This window comes from Galeopterus variegatus, unplaced genomic scaffold (genome assembly GCF_000696425.1).
Source record: "Galeopterus variegatus unplaced genomic scaffold, G_variegatus-3.0.2 Scaffold311, whole genome shotgun sequence".
NCBI lineage: Eukaryota > Metazoa > Chordata > Mammalia > Dermoptera > Cynocephalidae > Galeopterus > Galeopterus variegatus.
Window position 1 is genome coordinate 577,013 of NW_007726422.1, and position 26,718 is coordinate 603,730.

At 34.4% G+C, this 26,718-nt stretch overlaps 1 protein-coding gene across 2 annotated transcripts; it reads left to right on the forward strand.

Moving 5' to 3' along the window:
* The first annotated feature begins 504 nt into the window (after window positions 1-504).
* On the forward strand, window positions 505-26,718 carry ING3 (inhibitor of growth family, member 3). 2 transcript variants are annotated; one of them, XM_008567341.1, is made up of 12 exons: window positions 505-667; window positions 913-984; window positions 3,162-3,262; window positions 4,907-4,972; window positions 15,924-16,020; window positions 17,851-17,922; window positions 18,719-18,838; window positions 19,126-19,283; window positions 19,888-20,081; window positions 21,672-21,864; window positions 24,190-24,228; window positions 25,783-26,718. In XM_008567341.1, the coding sequence occupies exons 1-12, from the start codon at window positions 640-642 to the stop codon at window positions 25,897-25,899; spliced, it is 1,257 nt and encodes a 418-aa protein (XP_008565563.1). In that variant the 5' UTR covers window positions 505-639; the 3' UTR covers window positions 25,900-26,718. The 2 variants fall into 2 exon arrangements, 1 of the variants encoding a protein (XP_008565563.1); XR_550126.1 differs by lacking the exons at window positions 15,924-16,020; window positions 19,126-19,283; window positions 19,888-20,081; ... (1 more) ...; window positions 24,190-24,228; window positions 25,783-26,718 and having other exon boundaries at window positions 527-667; window positions 18,719-18,806.

The following is a 26,718-nucleotide window of genomic DNA, read 5'->3' on the forward strand; positions in this document are numbered from 1 at the left end:
ATGTCCCAGTTATCTTTTAGGCGTGAATACTAAGGACCAGCTCCAGGAGAGTTCTGTTTTAAACCACCTGAAATGCTCGAACTTAGCTGATTATTCTAGCGTTTAGAACCTTTGCTATTTGCCTAGCACTACTTGAAACTCATGACTCACAAACGCCGGGGCATGGAATCACAGCAAAGAACAGGTGAAAAGTTGTTCCCAGTTCTCCTCTGCAAGCGCATACAACTCCCGTCATTCCCCGTGCAAAAATCAACAAATAAACAGAGGCACCGCATTTCAGATTCTGTTGCGCACCGTTCGCAACGGCGCCTGGTTTTCGTAGTTTCCACGTGAAGAACTGCCAGCGCCCTCTTCCTCGCTCAGGAGAAACAAAACTACACTTCCCACAAAGGCGCGGGGACGCGCACCGGCCTGGCTACGTCATCGCTTCAGCCAGCCAATGACATCTCCGGCCGGCAGTGAGGCAAGCGCCGTCAGTCGCCAAAGTGGATTTTTTTTTTTTTTTTTTTTTTTTTTTTGACGGAGTCGAGCGGGTGCTGATAGCGGAGGCGCCATATTGGAAGGGACAAAACTCCGGCGACAGCGAGTGACACAAATAAACCCCTGGACCCCCTGGTTCCCCCAGCTCTAAGGGCCGCGATGTTGTACCTAGAGGACTATCTGGAAAGTGAGTGCGCGGCGCTGGCGGGGGCCTCCAGTGGGGCCTGCGGGCGGGCGAGAGCGCGAGTGGACGGGCAGACGGGATGGCGGGAGGGAGGGGGAGGCGGGGGATATTTCTTTCTCACGGTAACTGGCAGCCTCGTTGTGGGCTGTTGGCTCCCTCCCCCCCGACGCACGCTTGCACGCACGCAGTGACGTAAGCGCGTCCTTTGCCGTTGGCCTCGCCCCTCTGACGGACTCTCCCTTTGACAGTGATTGAGCAGCTTCCAATGGACCTGCGGGACCGCTTCACGGAGATGCGCGAGATGGATCTGCAGGTGCAGAGTAAGTCGGCGCCTTTTACTCTTGTTCGCTGCGCGCGTTCAGTGCCGGACTTGCTTGCCGTCGACGCTAGCGCCTCCTGCTATTTGAGTCTCCTCCAGCTCACTCTGCTAGTACATAAGGAGTTGTCAAAGAGAACGACAGTGCTGAATCTCGCCTCTTCCTTCCCTCCCACGCTCCTTTGCCTGTGGCTTTTACAAGAGAAGGAGGCATTGGGACACGTGTATTCCTTTTTCGAGTTTGGGACTGTGCAGACGTGTTTGCCTTCATTGAGAACGTAGCTGTATGTTTCAGTGGACATCAAAATAAATGTTGAGAAGATTTTGACTCAAGCCGTTAAGGATTTCAGCATTATACTTAGGTTTCAGCATTTCTATTTCTGTTCAAGTTCATTTTATTCAAAAATTTTCAGTAGTGGAAAACACAGAAGCCGAGATTGTGTGTACATCTGTAGCGACGCTGGCGAATTTGGAATGTCAAATTTTGAAAAGTCACACATTATAGGATACACTTTCAATTGTCAACAGCATGTTCATTTTCTCAATTAAAATTAATGAGGGAAATGAGATTTTACTGTAAAGCTTCTTGTCTGCTGTAATAAAACTTTGGCAATTAGTGGGCTTTTCTTTTTCTTTCAGTAATGGCTTGGTAGTCTGGTGTCTTTTTCCTGAAATTGACGGTCCTCTGTGAAAGAGCAAGGACTGTAATTAGGTAGCTCAGGGGCCGCTTAGTATAGCTGAGAACCTATCCCCCTTGCTTCTCTGCCCACCACCATACACACACTTCTTTGTTCATGAATATACTTTTCTCAGCCTCTTGTCATTTCATGTGGTACATAATAAAAGGTGATATGGTTTGGAAGCCACCCTTTTCTATTTAGTAGGCTATAGTGTGGAATTGTATGTGTAGTTCTCCAGCTAACTTACAAAATCCATTTTAATTTTAATGTAGTTGAAATGCTGAATACTTGCTGAAGTAGTGTTCTCTGCAGGTTGGAGCACAGTCCTTCATGTCAGGTAGATACCAGTTTATTTTGGGAGTTTACTAATTCACTCATTGACCTTGACTGCATTAACCCTCGTTATCTGAGGGGTTTTCATTGTCTGTGAAAAGAGAATCATCTGAGGATTAAAAATAACATAAATTAGAAGGCATAGTACCTGATACAAGATAGGCATTGATAAAGGGTAGGTGTTATTTTAAATGTTTTTATCATCATTACAAATTTTAAATTCTACAATTTGGACTTAGATTATAAAAATTACAGTTTTCTTAAATAATTGTGGTTTTTACAATAATTTGAATTTTCAAAAGTGTATTATGGATTATAAAAAGAGACCTGTGTCAAATAAGTTAGGAAATGTTTATTTAAACAAAGGAAAATACTTTAAAAAGATTGATCGTGGGACTTCTCAGAATCTTTAAAAAGCTGTTATGTACTGTAAATCCTCAAAAGAAGAATAAGGTATAAACGTTTTCTTCAGTTTACATAACAACAGAATCCCTTTTCTTTTTCCTTTTTTAGCAGATATCCAATGAGATGACTATTTTTGGCACATATCTTGGGAAAAACTTACCTAGAATAAATAATATAGTGTATTAAGTGAATAGACGATTGTACCCTCTACTTTCATTTGTGATATGAAATGATGGGATGCTTAGCTTAATGCCGTATAGCAAATGATTAAAATCTTTTTATCACTTTTTTTAATTGAAAGAAATGTAAGGATTTTCTACTGATGCTTTTTTTTTTTTTGTCTTTTTTGTGACCGGTAAGGGGATCGCAACCCTTGGTGTGGGGTCGCCTGCATCTACTGATGCTTTCAATAAGCAATTGTATTTTGGCACATTCAGCTGATTTAATTCCATTAGCTTTTGACCCAAAGGCTGTACTATTGAAAAACTATGGTATAGATTCACTCTGCATTGAAGACTATTTTGATTATTGGGAAAAATTTTGAAATAACAAAAATAAGTTGTCAGTAGGGAAAATTATAACTTTTTAAACTAAGGTAATTAAGGCATTATATAATTACATAATCAAAGCATAACATATTTAAGTTACTGGCCAAGTGAAAGAGCGTCTGTTATCAGATTTTTTTCTTTCCCCAAATCAAAGCATGTATATTTAGTATATGAATTTTTTCATCTAAATATGAAATGTTTTTATTATGCTGTAGATGCAATGGATCAACTAGAACAAAGAGTCAGTGAATTCTTTATGAATGCAAAGAAAAATAAACCTGAGTGGAGAGAGGAACAAATGGCATCCATCAAAAAAGTACGTGCAACACTTTTATTAATAAATATTAATGATGATTAATATTAATAAATTTATTAATGACTTATTAATAAATATGAGGCCTCTGAAAAAGATATTTTAAAATTAAATAGCTTTCTGGATATCAAAGTGAGGGAAAGTTACAATGGCTTTTTAAAATTTAAATAATTTATTGTTTATAGGGATTTTTAATCACTGAAGCATGTGAAGTGAATCATTGTGCAATATATGCATGTATTGAAACAACACACCATATCTCACAAATATGTACAAGTATATGTTTATAAAAATGGCTTCAGTAATTAGTGGGTATTAGAGAGTTACAGAACCATTAAAAAGTACATCTTTTTCTTCTAGTTACATATAATTAAAGTTGCTTTGTCTTTAGAGATATAATACTGTATTCCAATTTTGGCCACAAACTGGGGTGAAAATCAATAGATGTTGAACCATATTTTATATATTGCTATGTATCTAAGTTGGTGGACTCACAGAAGAACAGAATTTTGAGAATTGGAAGGATCCTGAAAAAGTGTTTTTATATAAAAAACTAAGTTTGTACATGAATTGGATCTAGAATGTGGAATTTGAGTTTTTATTAACTTTTTAGTACTTCTAGCTTTTTTCCTGATTAGGCTGGCATCACCTCATACCCCAAAGTTTGCTTTAAAAGTATGATCTAGTTGATTCAGGGATGCACTAGAAAAACAAGTTAAAAGGCTTGGGTTTGGTCATGACTCTGCCATTTAGCTGTGTGACATCGAAAGGTCTTTTAATATAGTTAAGTAGTAAAGCCTCACTACACCCAACTTTCATAGAATTATTCAAAGATCAACTAAGAAAGAAATTTGTAAACTTCAAGTTGAGTAGTTGTATTATTTATTCTATCACATGGAGGGAAGATTGTCTGTAGTAGTAAAAAAAAAAATCAGAATCTGTAACAGAAGTGGTCCTGTCTTGGAAGATACCTGGAAGCCCAGGTTTGTGTGAGTATATACATCACATATATCCCAAAGTCATTGGTCATCCCTTTAACCTATTAAATTCTTGGTATAGTGCAACTTGAATACACCCCCAAAAGTCTGATATCCCATGGCAATTCATAGAACCCCTTTTTTCCTTTTTTTTTTTTTTAAAAAAAAATTATTTGTACTGAGGAGAAATCTAAAGCACAGGTTGAGTTGTATGAATTTATACCTAATATAAAATGGAAGTTATAGGACAATTGGAAAACAGGGATATGCAGATCAGAATTCTTTGAATAGCTGTACTTTTATAAAAAAAGTTTTAAAAATGGAGTATAAATGTGCTTTACAAGTTAGATAAATCATATCATTATTATTTTTTTCTTTTAAATACTATTAGCTCACAAAGCTTTTTTCTGTTTTAGAGGCTAGAATGAATGGTATTTCTCTTTATCTGTGTTTTCAAGGAATTTCGAACATCTTTGTTTAATTCTTGGTCCTTGTCCATAATTTCTAATCCTTCCTCATCCCCACCATATCCCTAATAGAATGTTTATTGCTAATGTAAAGTGACTAACAGTGATGACAAGGTAGGATAATAAAAATGCAGTTATTTGTCTTCCACATGCATATTTTAAAGTTATTAATTTATTATTGAAATGAAAATGTTTTAATTCAGGACTACTATAAAGCTTTGGAAGATGCAGATGAGAAAGTACAGTTGGCAAACCAGATATATGACTTGGTAAGTAAAATTAACGTGTATACTATGCTATACTACTTGTATTATGGATTATGTTTTAAATTTTATTGTCTTAAATGTAATAGGAAGAGTAGACTAAAACTGAAGTATTGCTCTCTTTATCCCATTTAATTTGAGAGTTCAGTGTCTATTTTTTGGTTTTTTTGTGGAAGAGTGATAGAGAATCCATAGTGTCAGTTAATAGGTCAAGAACCTTGCATTTTAGCCAAGTCTGTATTACTGTAAGATTGTATTCGATGTTAGATTTTTTTTGCTTTTTAACAAGAATTGGTGTTTAACTGTATTTTACTAATCCTTATCTTCTGAAGGTAGTGTGTTTACTTGCCTAATATATCATTTTGAGATTGTTTTCTGGTAAAATACAGGTAAGAGTACTGTGTTGATAAGAGTTCTTGGTAGTCAGGTTAAAATGAAGAGACTCATTCGAATCAGTGTTTATCTAAGTGACATGAATAGATAGTACTTGCCAACTAGGTCAGGTGGCAAAAATGTTTGGGAAACACTAGTTTATGTAAACTTTAAAAAAGGGTTATTTTTTGCTGCAGCACTTCTAAAAGATTGAAATCACCAAGGACAGATATAATACACAATATTTCTCAAATTGATGTAATTATGGTGCTCTTTTTTATGTGAAGCATCTTCTCCTAAAATACATACTTTAGGAAATAGACATTTCTGTTTTTGCTTCAAAATAAGTTAAAGTAGAAAACAAATGCTCACTTTTGGTTAACTTTAGCATGTAGATTTCATATCTTATTTTTGCAGTATTTTCTAGGTACAGTTTTATTACTGAACATGTAAGTAAAATACCTATAAGTAAAATGTCATTGGTGAGCAAGACAGAAAATAAAAGATACACACCTCACATGGTGTGCATTATAAATGCTTATACTAAGCTATAAAATATTTGTTATGTAAAGCCATAGAGAATGTTTAGTTTTTATATAGTGAGAATATTTTAATGGCTGTAATAACATAGGCTCTTTTGTTCATAGAGTTATTGTGAAAAAAAATTTATAAAAGATAATGTCTAAAGCAAGATAGAGTAAGCTGTAGCTTGAATGAAAACAAAAAGTTCTTGTCTCAGTCTTGAATTATATCTATAAACATAGAAAAAGACATATACATTTGAACCTAAGACTAATTTGTTTAGTAACATTCTTCCTTATATTAATGACTCGTGTGTATCAGTCTTCATTTAGAGACAACCTGGTTTTTAATTCATGTAGCACTTTGATTCTATTCTTTGTTTTATTTAATATTTTTATTTTACTGCTTTTTACACCTTTACTAAAGATACTCTTGTATTTAGAAAAAATATGTAACAGAAATGTATGCATTTTAAATATGTGTATGTGCATTCAGCTTTTATTTATATACCACACTGTTCATCCACTCTGTGCCTGATATAATGGAATTTTACCTGGGTATAATGTAGGAATAAAAAATAAATACTAGAAATGGTTTCTGACCTCAAGGTGTCTGTAAATTAGTTGGGAAGACAAACCCACAAAGTGGGGAACCCATATAGAAAGATGTAACAAATAAAGATTAAGGCAGTTGAGTATTAAGGGCTATCTGGTAAAAACTGAAGTAATGCACAGTTATTTTTTGATTTCTTACAGGGTATTATGAATTTTGAACAGAATTTATTCAGAGGGTCAGGGGCCTGGATTAGGTGTTGTATTGAGGAGAAAGCATCTCACTCAGAGATAATGGCCTAAACACAGAATGAAAAGTAAAACTTAATAAATTATTTGAGGAAGTAGAATAGCTATGCTGGCAAGTGAGGTAATAAATTTAATAAAGTACAATAAATGTGATAAAAAGTGAGTATTCATAATGAATTCATACTGAAGTGAGTTCAAACCCAGCTCAGACACTTCACTGACAGCGTGAATTTGGAAAAGTGATTTAATCTCAAACCTCAGTTTCCTTATCTGTAATACGGTAGTATTAATTTATACCTTACTGGAGGATTGGCATTAATATATACATAATGCTCTTATCTTGGCAGATAGTAGGCATTCACTCCTTATTTAAAGACTCTATCCATTTCATTTCTCCAACTGGAATTTTCTGCTTTCCTGAAGCCACTTCTGCCCTTTCAGCCCTGCAAGTTGAAGCTCTCTTCTCTCATTCTCCTGGTATCTCTAGGTCTGCCTTTTTTCTTTCTTTTCCCCTCCCTTCCTCTGCCCTCTTCCTTTTATTAATTTTCTTTTTCTCTTCCACCCTCCCTTCTTTCCTTTTTAAATACTTTGTTGCTACTTCAGGTGACCATTATATCTCTAATGTAAAAATCCCTTCCTCTTTGAGATTTAATCGTCTATATTATCCTCTACTTTGTATTGTCACTATAATTTAATGGCTTTTAGATCAGTCTCCTTCAATTATTGAGGAACTGGCACCTGGTTCACAGTTGTTCTCTCTTGAAATCATCTTACTTCCTAGTCATCATCTACTTAGACTTTTATAAATACTTATTTGCTTCTGCTGCCACAGATTGAACCTGATCATCACTTGGAATTACTCTACCTCTGAAATTCCTCTTGTGTCTACACTTCATTTTCTTCTACTTTCTCAGCTCTTTCCTATCCAATCGAGACTGTGGTTGAACTCTTTTCATATCAGTACCTCCCACATTGTTGCTGTCTTATGGCATGTTTTTACTTGCTCTAAAAATCACCAGTCTTCACAGGTAGCTGGCACAACTGTGGAACTTCACGCAATTGTGCAGTTGGTGCCACTACACATTCATGGTTTTCATTATCATTTGCACCTTTTACATCTGATGCTACTTGTTGGTCCTTGTATTTGAATTTGGTCAGTTTCACTTCTTATTCCTCCCAGTGGCTATTCCAAAACTATGCCACACTTGTCAGACAGACATCCCCTTTCCAATCATGTGGTCTTGTCTTGCATTGAGAATAATGTTTTGAGGGTATCCTGTGGGAACTTCATGGAATATCTCCTGCTTAGTAATTTTGCAAAACCTCATGTCTTCCTATGGCCTTACTCTCTTACCTCTAATCTCAAAGGATGAGGTGTTCCTCCTTTTCATTCCTCCGCTTTTATGCTTGTTCTCATCCCTTCCCATGTGCTCTGTGATTTTGCTGCATCACTTGTGCCTTCTCTCTTTTATCTTCACCCTCTTTTCTTTCTACCGGCTACTGTACCACAGTGATTAAACATGCTTAGGTCTTCCTCATCTTTAAAAAGAACTCAGACAATCAAACAAACACACATGAATCCTGCTGTGATCACATGAGTCTACTATAGCTAGCTTTGTCTTTGAGTTTCTCATTCAGTCTCTTTGAAACTCCCTCACCTTTATTTTTTCTTAAATTTATGGCAATCTGGATTCTATTTACCAATCCTCTGAAACTTAAGTTCTTCATTGCTAAATCCACTGGGCACTTTTCAGTCCCTTTTAACCGACTCTATTGGGAAATGTAATGCTGTTTATCATTCTTTTTGCCTTGATGTTCTTGCTCATATACTACTGTATGGCTGCTCTCTCCTGTCATTCAGGATCCTTTTTGACCCCAGATCTCTAACTGCATCCCTTTCTTGTCCTCCAGCTCTCACCACCATCCACATGCTTTATCCACAGTGAATATACTATGTGTGTATCACTCTCCCCAACTGGAATGATTTTCCTTTTCATGTTTGTTTGACAAACTTTTCTTCATACTTCAGAATCTTGAACATGCATTGCCTCTTTATTAGCAGTCTCAATTATCATGGTATTTATATAATTTATGTCCAGGAGAAGAGATTTGACAGCTTATAACAGAAAAGGCAGTGGTTTAAGAGTAGTATAAACGAAAGATTTATTTTCCTCTCTCATATAATTACTGCTGGGGAGGCAGACCAGAGCTTGTATGGCAACTCCAATGTCATCAGTGTCCCAGGCAACTTCTAATTAGTTCTTCTATCTATTCTGGGCAGGTAGAAGAAGAATTGCCACAGGGAATTACTGAAAAGGGCACATTTTGTAGTTCAGTCAACTTCTTTAGTCTTTTTGGAAATCTTACTTACTGACTTCTGCTTATATCCTATAGGCTCCTTCTAGATACAAGGGAGGCTGAGAAATGTTTAACAGGACTCGTTGCTACCCCAAATATGTGGGATTCTGTCAGTAAGAAAGAAAGAATAGATATTGTGTAGGTAATTATCAGTTTGTGCCTTACCCTGTTCCCCAGTATAATCCTGCCAGCTTCCAAATCAGTTATTCACATGATTTTTTTATTGATTGAATCACATTGTAATTACTTATTTACCTTTGCTCATGTGTTTGTCTTCCCTACTATAAATATCAAGAGCTGTGTTTTTTTATTTTAGTGTCTTCAGAACCTAGCATAGTTATCCCTCAATACATATTTGTTGAACAAAATCACCTGAATATGTTAACAGAGAAGAAAAAGCACTAATATGACTCCCAAATTATGAGTCTTGGGGATATAGACTTTAATGGTGTCATTGTTGGTGTCAGATATATTTTCGTTGGGAGGCGGTTTCTCAAAAGATAATAGAGTATGCTGTGATTGGTCTGTTTTGATGGACAAACAAGGATAGACTGCAGTGCAAATAGCTACTTCTTTACAAAGTATGTCTTCAAGAAAAGTGAAAGTAATGTAATTCGGGCGAGTTTTGTTTTTTTTTATATCATCACTTTAGGAGACCAAACATTCAATCTTATGATCCTTGTCTTTGCTCAACTGTTTTTGGTATCCTTATTTTTAGATTGTTCTCATAATTTGTTAGTTTTTTTCAATTTGGATAGATTTCCTTCCCTGACATGTAAATGAGCTCATTTTCAAAGTTCTTCTAAAACAGGATTTTCAGATGTGTATTTAGCAAGAGAGGCATTTTTTAAAATATTAAAGCTTATAGTGATGTATATGTTTTGGGCATTTTAACTAAAAATATCCTTCACTTTATAATAATTTTTTTGCTATTTTCTATTTCTTTGCTTTTAAAGCACTTCCTTTTTAAATTTGACAGAACAGATTTATTAAATGGTAAAGTGAACAATACTTTGTAATGATAATTTTGGACATCCAGTTAACTCATTCCGAGTAAAGTCTTATTTTATTATTTTCATAAAATTAAAACTGTTAGATCTTATAGTCATTTTGTGCCATCAGAGCCTGACACAATAGACTAATTGAATGGTGAACAGAAGGACAAGTACTTTCCAGGTGATCTAGCCCAGTGTTTTCCAAACCTTAATCATTTGCTTCCCTTGTTCATGGTATTTATAATATCTGCATACCACCTGGAACATCTATCTACTAGGTATATTTTAAATGAAATTTAAGAGAAAAATTTACTAATGTGATACTATAAACATAAATGAAAAACTAGCACTGCTTATAATGAATAAATTATTAAAATATTAAAACCAATTATGTACCTTCCTTGGAACACTTGTGCTTTGTCCAGCGCATATTGCCATGGCGTCTTATGGTCTTTGAACACTTTATGCTTGAGTGTAGGAAATTTGCTTTATTAGCCTTATAAGTAATTACTGTTAAACATAAGGGAATTATTGATTTGTTCAGTTAGGGAGGTTGCTAAATAGAATGACCCTGTCAAATTAGTTATTCTCCCTAAAATGTGAACAGTAAACATCCAAGTGAAAGTCACAGAAATTATGTTACGATAAAATTTAAAATTTGATAACTTAGAATGCTAGTGTGTTTTAAAGATGTGTAGATGATACATAGTGTAAATGTAAAACTACAGTAATTTTTATTTATAGATCACTTACCCAATAAACAGTGGTACTTATATTTATACAGTTTTATGTAGTGGGAGAGTGTAACTTTCATTCATTCAGCAAATGTTGATAGAACTCCAGCTGTGACAGTCACTGGTGCTGGGTGGCAGTAATGATAGAGACAGGCAATGAACAGGCAACTGTTAAATAAAGATTATTTTAGATGCTGTTAAGTGCTGTGGAGGAAGGAAACATTGTGGGATAGGAGAGGAGAGAGGGGAAGAGGGAGAGAATAGAGTATGAGAGACTGGGGAGGCTGCTGAGCATGTAGTTGGGATATGTGTAGTCTAAGGACATTTGAGGTAGTATTTGGAAAATGAGAAAGAACCAGCCAGGCAAAGACCTAAAGGAGGAACATTTTAGGGAGAAGAACAGAGTGTGAGGAAGAAGAAGGCTTGGCATGTTGAAGTAGGAAGGAGGCTAGTGTGGGTGATCCGTACTAAGAAAGAAGAACAGGAAGAGGAAGGAAGCAGGCAGGAGCTCACGTGTGAGGGCTTTGTAAGCCCACCAAGGAGGAGTGTGATTCTTATTCTAAAAACAGCAAGAGGTCAGTGAAGGAGGTATATTATATTATAGTAACTTTAAGCAAGCATGTATTATTTTTATAGGTTTTAAGATACAACAGTTTAATATATAAATTGTGTTTTGAGTTCTTCCCTCAGTGTTTTACATAGCGTGGTATTCTGTTGTATCTTTTTTCATTGAAGTATTTTATTTACTCTTTAAAATCCATAGTAAATATTTTATTCCTATGAACAGCACTGCACTGGTTACCTCATTTATTAAAGAAAGAAAACATACTGTATAATATCAGCAAATGAAGAAATTTGTAGGATTAGGGATCCAATTGAACAAATTGACAATTTATTTCAGTAGTTGTTTTAGTGAAATTGGACCAACAGAAAAAAAAATCTATATCGTTAAAATAATTTCCTTCCAGAATCCTGATACTCATAGTTATTAAACACATTTGTGTTCCTTTGCCAGATGTCACTGTCATAAAGATGTATTAGATTATAATACCTAATAAAGTTGACTTATATATACTCTGATAAAATTTGAGCTTATAGCTAATGCTTGAATGATTTTAGCAGTCTTTTGCAGTGCTCAATACCCTTGAACTTGCTTCTTTTTTTATATTCTGGCCTATTCCTGAGATGATTATATTTCAGATTCACATTTTACCTATAAATCTGAGAGTTGTTCATCTGATACTCTAATTAAGGAAATATATCATGTGAGTTTGACCTTTTGATTTGTCTCCTGTCCTTATTGTCTTTTAGGAAGATCATTAGATGTAGTTTTTAGGCTAAAGCCTTAAGGATTTGATTCAGCCTAAGGATGGCCCAAATTTTCATCTAGTTTGAATATAATTAAGAGATATAAAGAATCATTTTCATTACTGATTATTAGAGAAATACTCTGCCATTGTGGTTCCTTTTTCCTCCTTTCTGCCATTGTGGTTGAATTTACCCTCCTTATTTACTATTACCAGATCTTTTCATGTATAGAAATTTATCTCCTATTGCCATGGATTTCAACATAAAACCTAATAGACTGATTGCTTATTCTGAGAGGACAAGCTAGACATCTAAATTTTAAAATTTAACTGTAAGGAAGCAACAGGTCATGTAGAAATTTTTAAAAGCTATATCTAGTTTTATTTGGGTCTATCAATGACACATTTTAACATTTGAATATTGGAAATCAACGAGCGCCAAAAGAGAAAGAACAAAGTATTACAACTCTATGCAAAAATGTTAAAGATTGAGGTTTTGTAAATTTATTAGAGCCATGTGTGACTTAAATTCTTTATATCATGAATATATAACAAATAATATTGACTGAATTTCCTTTGTCTCTAAAGAGGTCAGAAAAAGGATGAGTTTAAACTTGTAGCAGTTATGATTTGGGGTTGTAGAATATGATTTGGAGTTGTAGGATAAGGAAACTCTTGTGGGTAGAATTTATTGACATTGAATGGGGAACAAATAAATAGACTCTGTGGTCAGCCTTGTGTTAGGAATCTGTGGCTAATGGAGAATCTCTTTCAATTGGATCAGAACCCTCTTTACTACTGATGAGTCAGTCTCATGGGGTCAGGTGTGTGTGGAGGGGTGGGGTAACTTAGGTCCTTGCTTTACCTGATACCTGTGGAATCATTATGTATGATGATCAGCTAGAATAGGTTCATTACCAATCCAGAATCATTTAGGAAGAGGAAGTGCACATAATAGATTTCATTCAGGTTCATTCAGCTCTTATTATGGCTATATAATACTGTTTAAGTATCTGATGCTTTATAGCTCAAATTAATTCTTATGGTCAACTCATTTTCAGACTTCTGATTTGATTTAGTATAGCAGTGTTAAATTTTTCTTTAAAAAATTCTCATTGCCTAATAATTGCTTATAACATTAATCAGTTCATAATCTATTTTATGTATTAGGAAGTAAGAATGATTGGAAGCTGTCTTACAGAGCTACCCACCATGAGGTGGTTAAGGCCTTTCTGTCTTTATTTTAATTATGAATTTGGTTTTTAGATTTATTAATTCTTTGGGTTTTATTTCATTTTCTGAGCTATATAGTATTGGAAATTTCATCATTTTCCACACTTTCATGTGTAATAAACTTTATCAGTAACATATTTAATAAAATGAAGCAATTGGTAAATGCAGAGGGGAGTGGGTTGGGGGATGTATATGGTATGAAAAATAGTCTTCATCTTACCTTAATCCCACCCTTCCAACCAAGTTGAGAGAAAGTTCTAACTTTCTTTCTCTCTGTGCATATATGCCTAATACAAGCCACACTGTATTTTCTTTCTCTCTGAGCATACTGTTTGTCTTTCTGTCTCTACACATTTTTTGATTATTACTCCTTCTTTCCATCTGTTTCAACACAATCCATTCTTCACTAACTCATTATGCCTCCTTTGCACCTACCATAGCCCAATGTTATATTTTTTCTTTATGTGCTGCTTCTGATTCTTTTTCAACTGTTGCTTATTTGTTACATCTAGACTATCTACTTTTTAAATCTTTATTATGTTAAAAATCTTATGTAAATATTTGTCAGCTAAATTCTAATTCCTGTGGAGGCAAGTAGTCTTTCCCATTCTTGATGTATCTTCCATTTATCCAGCGCCAAGCACACGATAGGAACTCAATATTTATTATTAGGATAATTGTAGGTAAGAAAAATAAGTTGTGGAATGTTTTCATTGCATTAAGTTGTCTCGGAACTTAAATACAAGTACTTTTTCTGATTTCCCTTGAGATTAAATTTTGACAATGAAAGAGATATTCTTGAATGACAGAGGTCTGTGTTCACACTTTATTATTGGAAGGCAGGTTCCATTAAAGGATGCTCAATTACCTGCAGGTTCTTTGAATAGGAGAAAGTGTCCATAATATGTCACCCTATCAGATTTTTAATATTCTAATAACAACTTCTGCCAGGCTCTGAAAAGTAACTTGTATGTGAAGATGGAGGGAAAACTAGGCTTTAAAGTATTGAAAAATCGCAAACCAACACCCCAATGGTTGCTGTTAATATGCAAAATATAAATAATAGGATAATATTACTAGTTTTTTTTTTAACTTCAATTATCTTACTCTGAGTTAAAAAACAATTGGTTCCCACATGCATAGTTTCAGAGGGCAATGTTAGGTAAATGGTGAAGCACAGTTTATTACAAATAGATAAAAGTTATTTCTCTTTTCTTAACACATTATCTATATGACTTTGGGCATGTCACTTAACCCCTCTTAGCCTTAGTTTCCTCACTTATAAAATGGAGCCAGGTGATAGTCTATCTCCAAAGATTAGAGTGAGGGCTAGAAAGATATGATATCTACTGCACCAAGCACATTATCTGGCCTATAGGCATTTATTTTTATTTATTTATTTTTTTTGTCTTTTGTCTTTTTCCGTGTCCGGCAACGGATCACAACCCTCAGTGTTGCCCCCGTACCAGACCGGGGACCGGCAACGGGATCGCAACCCTCGGCGTTGCTCCCGCGCCTCGCTCAGCCAGTGAGCGGGAACCGGTCTGCATGTGGGATCCGAACCCTTGGGCGGGAGCGCCGCCGCGCTTCCCAAGCGGCGCACTTATCCAGTGTGCCACCGGGCCGGCCCAGGCATTTAACATGTGTACATGGTCTTTTGCTGCTTTTCTCCCCTTCTTCCTCACGTTAGATACACATTATTAAATTGAAAGTCTTATTTAAATTTTTGCCCTCATGCTGTTTCATAGCACATTTTGAAATTTGTAAGAAAGTTATTCCTAAATATAGCAGTGGTCCAGTGTGAAACTAGACTTTGAAAAAGGATGTTGTCAATAATATAATGTTAATATTTTTAAAAGAATTCATGTTTTTTGTTTCACTTCAAAGTAGTAAGTTTGAAAAAGTATTGAAAAAATAGTTACTATAAAGCTTAAAAATATGTTAAGACATTGTTACTAGTTTGAGGCATGATAACTTTCTGAAATTAGTCAAAAGATCTGTAGGTATGTGAAAAAATAAAATTTTTCCACCTTAACTAGGGCAATAGTATTACACATAAAATCATTTTAATCAGGCTCTTTGGGGAATGGAGTTTTCTGGCTAAAAACCCCTTTTGTTTCAACCCTTGACATAAATGTTTACAAGCATTATGGTCCACTTTCCTGCTTTAGGGAAATGTATGTATAGAGTATAGTAGCCTCTTTGTAGACTGAGGATCTTTCATTATTCTAAATAACAGTTATTATGGTATGGCAGTATGGATGGCCTTATTACAAGTAGGAAGAGATTAGGCTGAAAGTAATCACAGGGCATATTATGAAAGTTATCAACCCCACAGCCCCTCCTCCCACCCTCAAATCCCTAATCTCAGTTTTGCTTTAATTTTCACATCCCCACTTCTGAAAATGGAGTATAGAACATTTTCTAACAAATTGAGAATTCTGGTTTCTTAAAAATCTATTTAGCTTAGCACCCTCATTTTATAGACTAAAATATTCTGAGGCATAGGTTAATTAACTTGCTCAATGATTCTAAGCAGATTCACAAAAGAAACAACCATTTAGATTTCCTCATTAAACTGACACTTTAACAGTGTCCCAAATTTTGGTGGTTATCTTTGATCTTCTTTGAAACAGGTAGATCGACACTTGAGAAAGCTGGATCAGGAACTGGCTAAGTTTAAAATGGAGCTGGAAGCTGATAATGCTGGAATTACAGAAATATTAGAGAGGCGTAAGTAAAATTTACAGTTTTCCATCAATATTGGACAGTACTTGTGCAAATCACTGAAGAGACACTTGTCCCACAGAGACTTTTCAGTGGATGGTGGCATCTGGGTTAGATAGCTTGGACCCTAGCAGTTGGAACTGTTTGGGTCATGGATACTGAGAGGTAATATAGGATATCATCCACTCATTCTGTATGAAAATAACATATTAAGTCATTTCATTTTTAAATATCCACATATGCTAGTAAGATGAGTGGTAAGAACAAAGATTTAAAGAAATGTAACCATCAAGAAACAAATTAACCATCTGTCATTAAATGTACTGACTTTGCCTTTCCTTTTATACACTTAAGCTTTGAGGAAGAGTGTTCATTTTTTTCCCTTAAGAACTGCTTAAGGCTTTTCCTCAGCTGTATGTACTGAGAAAGAGTCTAATTGGTTCCATAACACTTCCTCTTTTTCTTAAAGAAGTCTTTCCTAAACTTTCCCTTATCAGCAAGAAGCCATTTTAATATTTCCTTGCAAGGGTCAACTTCATCTCCTGCTATAACTTACCCCACCAATTCCTGGCTTTAACTCAGGAGATTTCCCAAAAATAGAAGCATGAGTTCTGTTTTCTTAACTAATTTAGCATTTCTTTAAACATCAATAGGTAATCTACATAGAAGCAGATAGTGTGGTGCTAGGACCAGAGTAGGCACTCACTAAATGTTAATTTGAACCAAGTTAGTATTGGGCTAATTTCTACTACAACTTAATTAAAGCATTCAAACATGTTTTGTTTTGTTTTTAACTTGGTGCATTTCAGCAACAATAATATGTATCTGTTTCTGCACAAAGATGAAAAAAAAAAGGTTTCTTTATAGTGCTAGGCTATGTATCTCTCTGTTTATGTTCTCATTAGAAGTCAGCTAGAGGAGCCAGTCACAAATCTATCGTGGTATCCATGGTTGCATTTTTATATTCAAAAGTAGATCCATCACTTTAGATGATCATCTAATTTATCGCTGATACTTTTATTCTAAAGGAACCCTATCTGAGGATATTAACTATTTGGGGACAAAATAAAATATATAGCTGCTTTGATTTTTTTTTTTTTTTTGAAATGCTGATGGTAGCTATGAGTAATGACAATTCATACCTATTCAGTACTGCAGGAAGGTTAATAAAGCATCCTCTCTAAAGACACAGACATGTGAAACTAAATTGGATCAAATTACAAAAACTGCTCCACCCTGTGCCCTGCCATAATTTCATCTCAAGGGATCAAAAATAAACCCAGGAAATTTCATTAAATGTATTTTAAAGCATGGCGTTAGAGATTCTGTTCCTCACTTTTTGCAAGCAAAATCCCTAACTTCTTTTAGGAAGTCTATACTATCATATGCCATTTTAATGATCAAAAAATTTTCTTTCATATAGTAATGTCCCCATCACCTTCAACTGTAGAATCTCCCATTAAAAGGTCTTCGACTCATTAAAAAGTGGTTGAGTTTTTTAGATCTAACCAGTAATGGGGTTGTGATGTCCATTCATCCATTTATGCGGTACTCACTGTGGTGAATTCCCTAATTGGACATTAACATGTCTGAGCCGTTTTGTGCTTAAGGTGAATATTGAGAAATGGATTATGTATTGTTTAGAGAGAGGATAGTTTAGAGTGCAGTTGGCAGTGGTGACCCTTTGACGTGTCTGTCTGAAATGATACAGGCGTATGCATCAGAACTTGCCAGGCCTCCGCTGGGTAAGGGAACTCATTACCTGTAGTTAGTTGATGTGTAAAGTTCTGTGGTGACATTTAATGGTGGTGTATGTCTGTGCCTCTTTTTTTCTAGGATCTTTGGAATTAGATACTCCTTCACAGCCAGTGAACAATCACCATGCTCATTCACATACTCCAGTGGAAAGTAAGTTTGGTTTAGTGCAGCTAAGTTTTAAATACAGTTAAAAACTCATACTAACATCTGTATATTCTCCTTTCCTTCCTTTTTTTGTTTTTTGGGGTGAGATATATTTTTTCATTGCAGTTACTGATGAACTTATTTTTTCCTTGGGAAATATGTATTCAATTTGGGAAGAGGTGGTTTGTTTTCTCCGAAATTCCTAGAGGGAGAATGTGTAGTGCTAATAGCAGCATATGCTCCTTACCTACAGATACCTGATTCTTTCTAGGGAATGTTACAACTGAGCCAAACAATAAACTATTTTATGGTAGGCTATTTTTCTTTTTCATTCTTGCTTCTCCATTACTTTGTCTAATGTTTGGCATATAATAAAGTCTTAAATGGTTGGTGGGTTAATGAATAAGTGCATTATTGGATGACTGGCTAGTTGGCTGACTGTATCCATGCATTTTTTGACAAATCAATTTAACAGGAAAGAAGAGTTGATTGAAAACTATTCTAAATGATAGATAATGTGTTAAAAACAAAATTCCCCTCATGTTGTTTGTGAAACCATCATGCATCATAGGTTATATTTAGTACTTTGCTACTGAAGTTGTTTAAATGTCTGAGAAGTACACTCATAATAAAACATGTGATGTAGAGTTCTGCTGTCCTGTCTTCTGAGAAAACATGATGTCTTGTATTTCATAAGGAATCCCGATCATAACTATACCAGTTTATAACTGGATGGAAGCATTGTGCCTTGTCCATAGTTCTCTACTGTTTAAAGACACACAAATTCTTTATTTATATTCAGAAAGAAAATATAACCCAGCTTCTCACCATACGACAACAGACCATATTCCTGAAAAGAAGTTTAAATCTGAAGCTCTTCTATCTACTCTTACATCGGATGCCTCTAAGGAAAATACACTAGGTAAGTTTATTTTCTTAAATGTGATTTTTGTTTGTTTGTGTTAGAATAAGGGTAATGAAAGTATTCAGGACTAATGAATCATACAGTTTCTTTACTTTGTTAAATTCTACATATATGGAGAAAGAAGAAAAAGGAAAAATGTAACACATTATTCTTTTGATTCAATCTACAGTGACATGAAACATTTAAATTTAATGATTATATCTGTACTGGAAAATAATGTATTTTAAACCCACTAACATTATGTTCTCTGTAGCCATTTTTATTTCTTCTTTATTTCTATACAGGTTGTCGAACCAATAATTCCACAGCCTCTTCCAACAATGCTTACAATGTAAATTCCTCTCAGCCTCTGGCATCCTATAACATCGGCTCATTATCTTCAGGAACTGGTGCAGGGGCAATTACCATGGCAGCAGCTCAAGCAGTTCAAGCTACAGCTCAGGTAAAAAGTAAAAGGTTTAGAAACAAAATGTTACATTTTGTCTGAGTCATTGGCAGACTGAATGGAAACAACTGGATATGAACAATTAGAGTTTTTTGACATTGTATAGTTTCATTTTAAAATTATAGTTTTATGATATCTCATTTTATTTAATGAAATAATATGTAGGAATTACCCGATTGATAATGAGAAGTAAAACATAGATTCAGCATGCAGATAGCACGCAGATCCTTCTCACAGTAATTGCTCATGTTGCTTGGGTTCGTGCTGTAGTCCCCATCACATGCTAGGACAATTCTTTGTTCTTTCTACCAGCTCCAGGGCTTTCTCTGTAGCCTTGGGACTTAGGTTGCCTTGAATTTGTTCACTTCTGTACAGTTTGTCTATATTCCAAATTAAAAGGTTACCTATCCATAGTTATTTCCTAGCTGGGTGAAAAACTGATTTTAAATCTTCATATAAAATAGCGTGAATTCCAATGGTGAAAATAATAGTTTAAACAAAATAAATTGATTTGGATAAACCGAAATAATATTGTAACTTGTGAAACTTGAAAATCTATGTTTTTATGTATGTTAATGCTATCAACAAATGTCTATTTAAGATGAAAGAGGGACGAAGAACATCAAGTTTAAAAGCCAGTTATGAAGCATTTAAGAATAATGACTTTCAGCTGGGAAAAGAATTTTCAATGCCCAGGGAAACAGCTGGCTATTCATCATCTTCAGCACTCATGACAACATTAACACAGAATGCCAGTTCATCAGCAGCCGACTCACGGAGTGGTCGAAAGAGCAAGTAAGTTTTATCATTACCATAGCCCCAAACCTTTACTGAGTACTCAGTCTACTTGGCATCTCAGCTTTGTATATTAAATGAAGGCAGGATACAGTGGATGGATGAACCTTGGAGAGGTGGGAAGATGTGAAGTTTTCATTTACACTGCCATACTTTGAAGGGGTAAAGTCTTTAAAACATGTTAGAGTTATTTTTAATTTTTCTAGAGTCTTAATTTGAGTTTGTTAATAAATTGCTTCTGTTTACTTTCTTTGGTTCATTAGGATAAACCATTTTATTTATAACCTCTTATAAATGTTTTTCATTTATAACCTCTTGTTTTGTCATGTTTTTCAGCAGAAATTAATGTGTAAAATACAAATTATATCCTGGGAATTTTTTTTGCCTTTTCCTGACTGGTAAGGGGATCGCAACCCTTGGTGTGGTGTCGCCCGCGCCGTGCTCAGCCAGTGAGCGCACCGGCCATTCCTATATAGGATCCGAACCCGCGGCCGGAGCGTCGCTGCGCTCCCAACGCCACACTCTCCTGAGTGCGCCACGGGGCCGGCCCCTGGGAATTTTTTTTAAAAAACAAGATTCTTTTATTTTAATAGCAAGATATCTTAATTCTTGGTCTTATGTCCCCAAAATTGTGATATGAAAATATCCCTAGATTTTATATATGAGACTCTTATGATGATTATATGAGCTTTAAATATGAAAATTTAACAGCATTTGGCACCATCTAGTTCAGGTAACTTAATATGCTGGGTTTTATACATAATGAAAGAATACTAGGCCAAAAGAATTAGTTAATTGATAATTATAATTTATTTTAAAATGTATTTTCTGTGAATAAATTCCTAAAAGAATGATCAATGTAAAATAACCACAGAAGTGTCAAACATCTTAAAAATTAATTCATCTTAATTAACCAAATTTAACGTAACTGCTTATGGTAAATTTCTTTATTTTAAAAATTTAATTAGCATAAGGTTAGTGGTAAATTTCTATCGAGTTTTAACAGTTTTAGTTACCTGTCCTACACATGGTAGGTATTCACATGTTGGTTGATGGCCATAATCATTCTCATCAAATGCTTTTTTGTATTTGTATGTTAGATTTTGATGAACAGTATTCAGTTTACTTAAAAATAGGAAGACTGTCTGTAAAGTAGCCATAACTAATGTTAATTCTTTAAAGTGCTAAGTACAATTTAAGTCAATGGCAAGTAGGAACTTCAATTAAAAATTATTTGAAAAACTTTGAAACGTTTTTAAAGAACTTTCTTTTGAATACCTTTAATTCTCCAGAAAACAAAAAAATCCCAAGTAAATACTGATAGTCGACTCTGTACCCCATAAGTATGTATAAACAATTATGTGTTAATTGAAAAAATTAATTTAAAAAAAATCCCAAATAAAAATAAACGCTTATTAAAAATGTCACTCTGTTGCTTTGTACAAGTGGGCTTTTAAATCAGATTACTTTAACTTAGTGTTAGAAATTAATTTGTACATTTGATGTCATTTCATTTCATACCACTTACTTAAGAGTTATTCTCGGTGATTTCTGGATGATGAGCAAATAAAACTAATACTCTTTTTTCAGAAACAACAACAAGTCTTCGAGCCAGCAGTCATCATCTTCCTCCTCCTCTTCTTCCCTGTCCTCGTGTTCTTCATCATCAACTGTTGTACAAGAAATCTCTCAACAAACAACAGTAGTGCCAGAATCTGATTCAAACAGTCAGGTCGATTGGACCTATGACCCAAATGAACCTCGATATTGCATTTGTAATCAGGTAAAAGTCTGGTAAATGTCTATAAAAGCATAATGTGAATAAAATAGAAAAAAAGACCCATTTCATTTTTTAAGCGTGCTTTTTATGCCAATTAAAGGACCCTTGCTTTATTTGTGTATTTTTCTCCCCCTTTTTATAAAAGCGATATATGTTTGCTATGATACAAAAAGTATAAAGAAAAACATAAGTTACCCATAATTTCAGCCCTCAGATATAACCTGTAATTAAATATTTTGTTTTACCACTACTGTATACCTCACATGTATTTTGGCTGCCATAATAAAATACCACAGACTGGTTTGCTGAAACAACAGAAATTTATTTTTTCACAGTTCTGGGGCTGGGAAGTCTAAGATCCAGGTGCCAGCTCATTTGGTTCCTGGTGAGGACTCTCTTCCTAGCTTGCATACATTTACTTTCTCACGGTGTCCTCACACAGTAGAGAGAGAGTGGGCACTCTGGTGTCCGTAAGGGCACCAGCTCTATCAGATTAGGACCCAACCCTATGACCTCATTTTAACCTTTACCACCTCATAGCCCCTGTCTCCTAATATAGTCACATGGCAAGTTAGGGCTTAAACATAAGAATTTGGGGTGGGAGGGACATAAGCATTCATTCCATAACATATGTGTACAGATACACAGGTGTGTTTGCGTGTGTGTATGAATTTGACAGTAGGAATCATAGTATGTATTTTTTTTGTAATGGGTTTTTGTTGGTAAATCAGGTATACTGAACATGATTTTTCTTTAAGGTCAGTTTTTTAATCTTCTCTCATAGTTATGTCATATTTTATACCATAATTTATTTAACCAATATCTAGCTGAAGATTATTTTAGTGGTTTTAATTTTTTTTGAAATTACAAATAACATTATGATAGGCATTTTTTTTTATGTAACCCATTTTATACATCTGATTTCTAGGATAATTCTTTAGAAGTAAAATTAGGTTATAAATATTTGATACAAGTATCAAACTGTCTTCTAGAAATTTATTACCAGAAATTTATGAGCATCCTATTCACTAAACTCTGTTCAATACTGGATATTATTTTCTCTTAAAAACCATTTGCTGTACCTATTTGATAGTTTTGTATCACATTTTAATTTATGTTAGTATTAAGATTGGACTTTTTTTGACCATTTTTATTTCTTTGTTTATGAATTTACCCCTAATGGTGTTGGCCAAATTTTCTATTGCTTTTGTTGTGTACATTATAAATATTTTGCTTGGTTTAGTTTTTTTTTAATTCTAAAATTTCTATTGTATGTAGTTATGATTGTCTGTCTTTCTATGAAGTCAGCCTTATATGCTTAGAAAGGCTTTTTTTACCCTTCTTCCCTGATAAATCTGTCTTGTATTTTCTTCTAGTTTTTACTGTGGTATTGTCTGGTTCTTGATATGTTTCAGTTATTTCACATTTAAATCTTGAATCTCTCTGCAGTTTATTGTGTTTTATAGTGTGAGATGGTCAGTATAATTTTTTAAAATTTTAACAGTTTGCTGGCTATTCTATTATCACCTGGTAAACATTTTCTAGTATCAGTGATTAGGAAAACCATATCCTGTAAATATCCTGGCAATAAAAATAGGTTACCTACAAAAGAACAGAATCAGATTGACCCTAGATTTTTTTCTTTGTATAACAAAAGAAAACTAGAAAATGATGGAATATGTCTGTAGACCTTTGAGGGAAATATTGAGAGCCCTCAAAAACTTGATACCCAGAGAAGTTGTTCCTCTGCTTAGGACCATATAAAAATATTATCACTTGTGCAGAGAATCAGAAAATGTCCCATCTAGTTAACTCTGCAAAATTACTCAGTTCACTGAGAACTTAATTGAATTCAGGAATTATGAGGTTGTGCTATGAAGTGCTGGTGATGAACAGCAGAAGAAAAATGAGAAAAGATATATAATAGATAATAAATTTAGAAGTTTAAATGAAATGGACTGTTGACTGCAATAATACAAGTGACCTAACGTGACCCAAGAAGAAGTAAAAATGTTCAGTAGGTAAATAACCAAGAAAGAAACTTAAAAATTTTTACAATGAGAATTGCCCATGAAGGTGACTCCCGTGTCCAAGTGGTTTACATAGCAAGTTCTTTCAGACTTTTAAAGAGCAGATAATTTCTGTGCATCTCTCCTGGCTCCTACACCAAAATAAATCTTTTAGAAAAAGAACTATATACCCTGATTCTCACTGTAATTATATATTCAGTGTAATTCTATTTTCTAACAGTATCATAAAAAAATAAGTTGGATTTAGATGTTTGTTACATAGTCATAATAAAAATATTTAATCTTCTTTTAACTCTAGGTATCTTATGGTGAAATGGTGGGATGTGATAACCAAGATGTAAGTATTAAATTTTTCTACTTAGGAATGAAAAAAATCACAGGTGGTTATTACTTGAATGTTTTCTTCTTTTTTTTTTTTACTGTGTCTCGGTCTAAGAAAACAGGTTTGTAGTTATGTCGGTTATGTTATGCTAATGCTAGAATATTTCTCTCCAAAGTAGAGTAGTGTCCCTTAATGTGTTCCCTATTTTAATTTTTAAAGCTAATTTTATAGTTTTATGTGCAGATTGTATTTCTCAAAAGTGTTACATTCTACAAAAATTATAAGTACCCTCCTTCCCCTTTGCTAAAGAATATTGTGTTTACTAGAATCCAGTTCATTACCACATTGAGGAAATGGAACTTTAAAACAATACATTCTTTTAGGAAGCATGATGCTAAGGTGAAGGGTGAGATAATCGAGGATCCAATGTAAGATGATTTTCCTCCCATTAGTATAATATTTCCTGCTGTACTCTGCAGGTTTTAGCTGATAAGAGCCACCTCTGATATAAAAAATACAGGAGATTTGAAAGGAAGGAATCCGTTTCTTTTTTAGGAAGCTTAATTTTGGTGAGAGATACATTTTTTATTAAATGCTGAGAATATTTTTATCTAGTAATTTTGTCTTCCTCCTTACTTTTTTGCACCTCAGCCCCCTTTTGTCTCTCTTATGCTTCAGAGGGGTAACAGAACCTTAATGTCATCATCCTAAAATTAACAAGAGTTTTAAATTTGTAAAACAATCTGAAGATGGAGGAGGGTTGGTTTGGAACACTCAAGTTTGTACTTCCCTGAACTGACAGCAGCATGTTTACACAGATGGGGTCAGACCCTCCTTCCTTTGCCCTATCTGGAATCACTTCTGGGCTCTTTGTGGTTATTGCAAAACAATGTTGCCCAACCATTTTAAGAATATCACTGTAAACTGTCTTGTGGGCAGTTAGTGAAAGTGGTAAGTGGGATTTCTGTGAGTACCAGCATCATACTCTCTCTCATTCCTCTCATTCCAAGTTGTGCTCTTCTGAGTACTAAGACTTTCCCTGGAAGTTTAGAACTGCTTAATGTGTCTCAAAGAGGAATACACTGTCTTTACACCTCTAGGAACACATACAACCAGAAAGGAAACCCATGGCACCTCTTTGTTTCTCTAATTACAACTAGCTTACTCCACTTTCTGAGGAAGCAAATAAAGCTCAGTATTAAATAAAATATTTAAAATATGTTTACCTTTTGCATAAAAGACTCATCTCAGTTCTTTTTGTTCTTGAAAGTTTCAACTTACTCTCTAAGTTAATGAAAATTAGTGAATTTTATTTCGTTATTTAGGATTATGGGAATAGATTACATGAATCTCAGAGTTATCAAAGATGCATAGTTTCTCTGTGCCATTTTCTTGTCCATTAAGCTTCTCAGTTGGACTAAATGATTTCTAAGCCATCTCCTAGGTCTAAAAATTCTGATTTCACAAATATAATTATTATTAAATGGAATATTCAGTCTCCTGGCATATTTTAATATACTCTATTCTTTAGAAGTACTAAAAACTTTTTTTTGCAATTTTGCTTTCTAGTGCCCTATAGAATGGTTCCATTATGGATGTGTTGGATTGACAGAAGCTCCAAAAGGAAAATGGTACTGTCCACAGTGCACTGCTGCAATGAAGAGAAGAGGCAGTAGACACAAATAAAGTCATTACATTTGAGGAAGAAAAAAAAAAAACTTCAGTTAAACATTTTATATAGGACTCTAAAAAGAAGAAAAGAGAAAGAAGCAACAATGCATTTCTAGGCAACCACTTAAAGGATTTACACAGACAATCCTATAAGATCTTGAACTTGAATTTTATGGATTGTATTTTAATAATGTAAGTAAATTATTTATGCACTCCTGGTGTGCTATGAATATTATTCCAGTTAGCCTTGGATTATTTCAGTGGCCAACATATGCAGACATTTGTACTCCTCAACCATTTTCTCAAAGTAATGGGCATTCTATAATTTAGACTTCAAAGAATTCCAACGATGAAGATTTTAAGAAAAGTATTTTATATTCAACAGGTATATTCTGCTGCATGTACTGTACTCCAGAGCTGTTATGTAACACTGTATATAAATGGTTGCAAAAAAAAAAAAAAAAAAAGTCATTGCTTCTAAAAAGAATTTAAGATAATGGTTTTTAAAATGCCTTTATAATAAGCTTTGTTTCTTTGTGAAACTAATTCAGCAGGCTGAAGGAAATGGTTCATGTGATAAAGTGGGCTGGTGTCCTCTAGAGTACATGGGTACATAAACAGAAACTCCTGTAGGTAAAAACTAATTCGTGCCATTAGTCTTTATATGTTTCTGCATCCAGATAGAGTGCAGTTCATGAGGGTGGGGGTGGGGGGCTGTGGGGGAAAGGCTGTTAAAGTGATACATTTTTATACCAAATGTGTTTATTTTTTTGTGCAAGTAATCCTTAAAATTGGAATTGTATTAGGTGTTAAAATAAAGTTTTTAAAAAATTA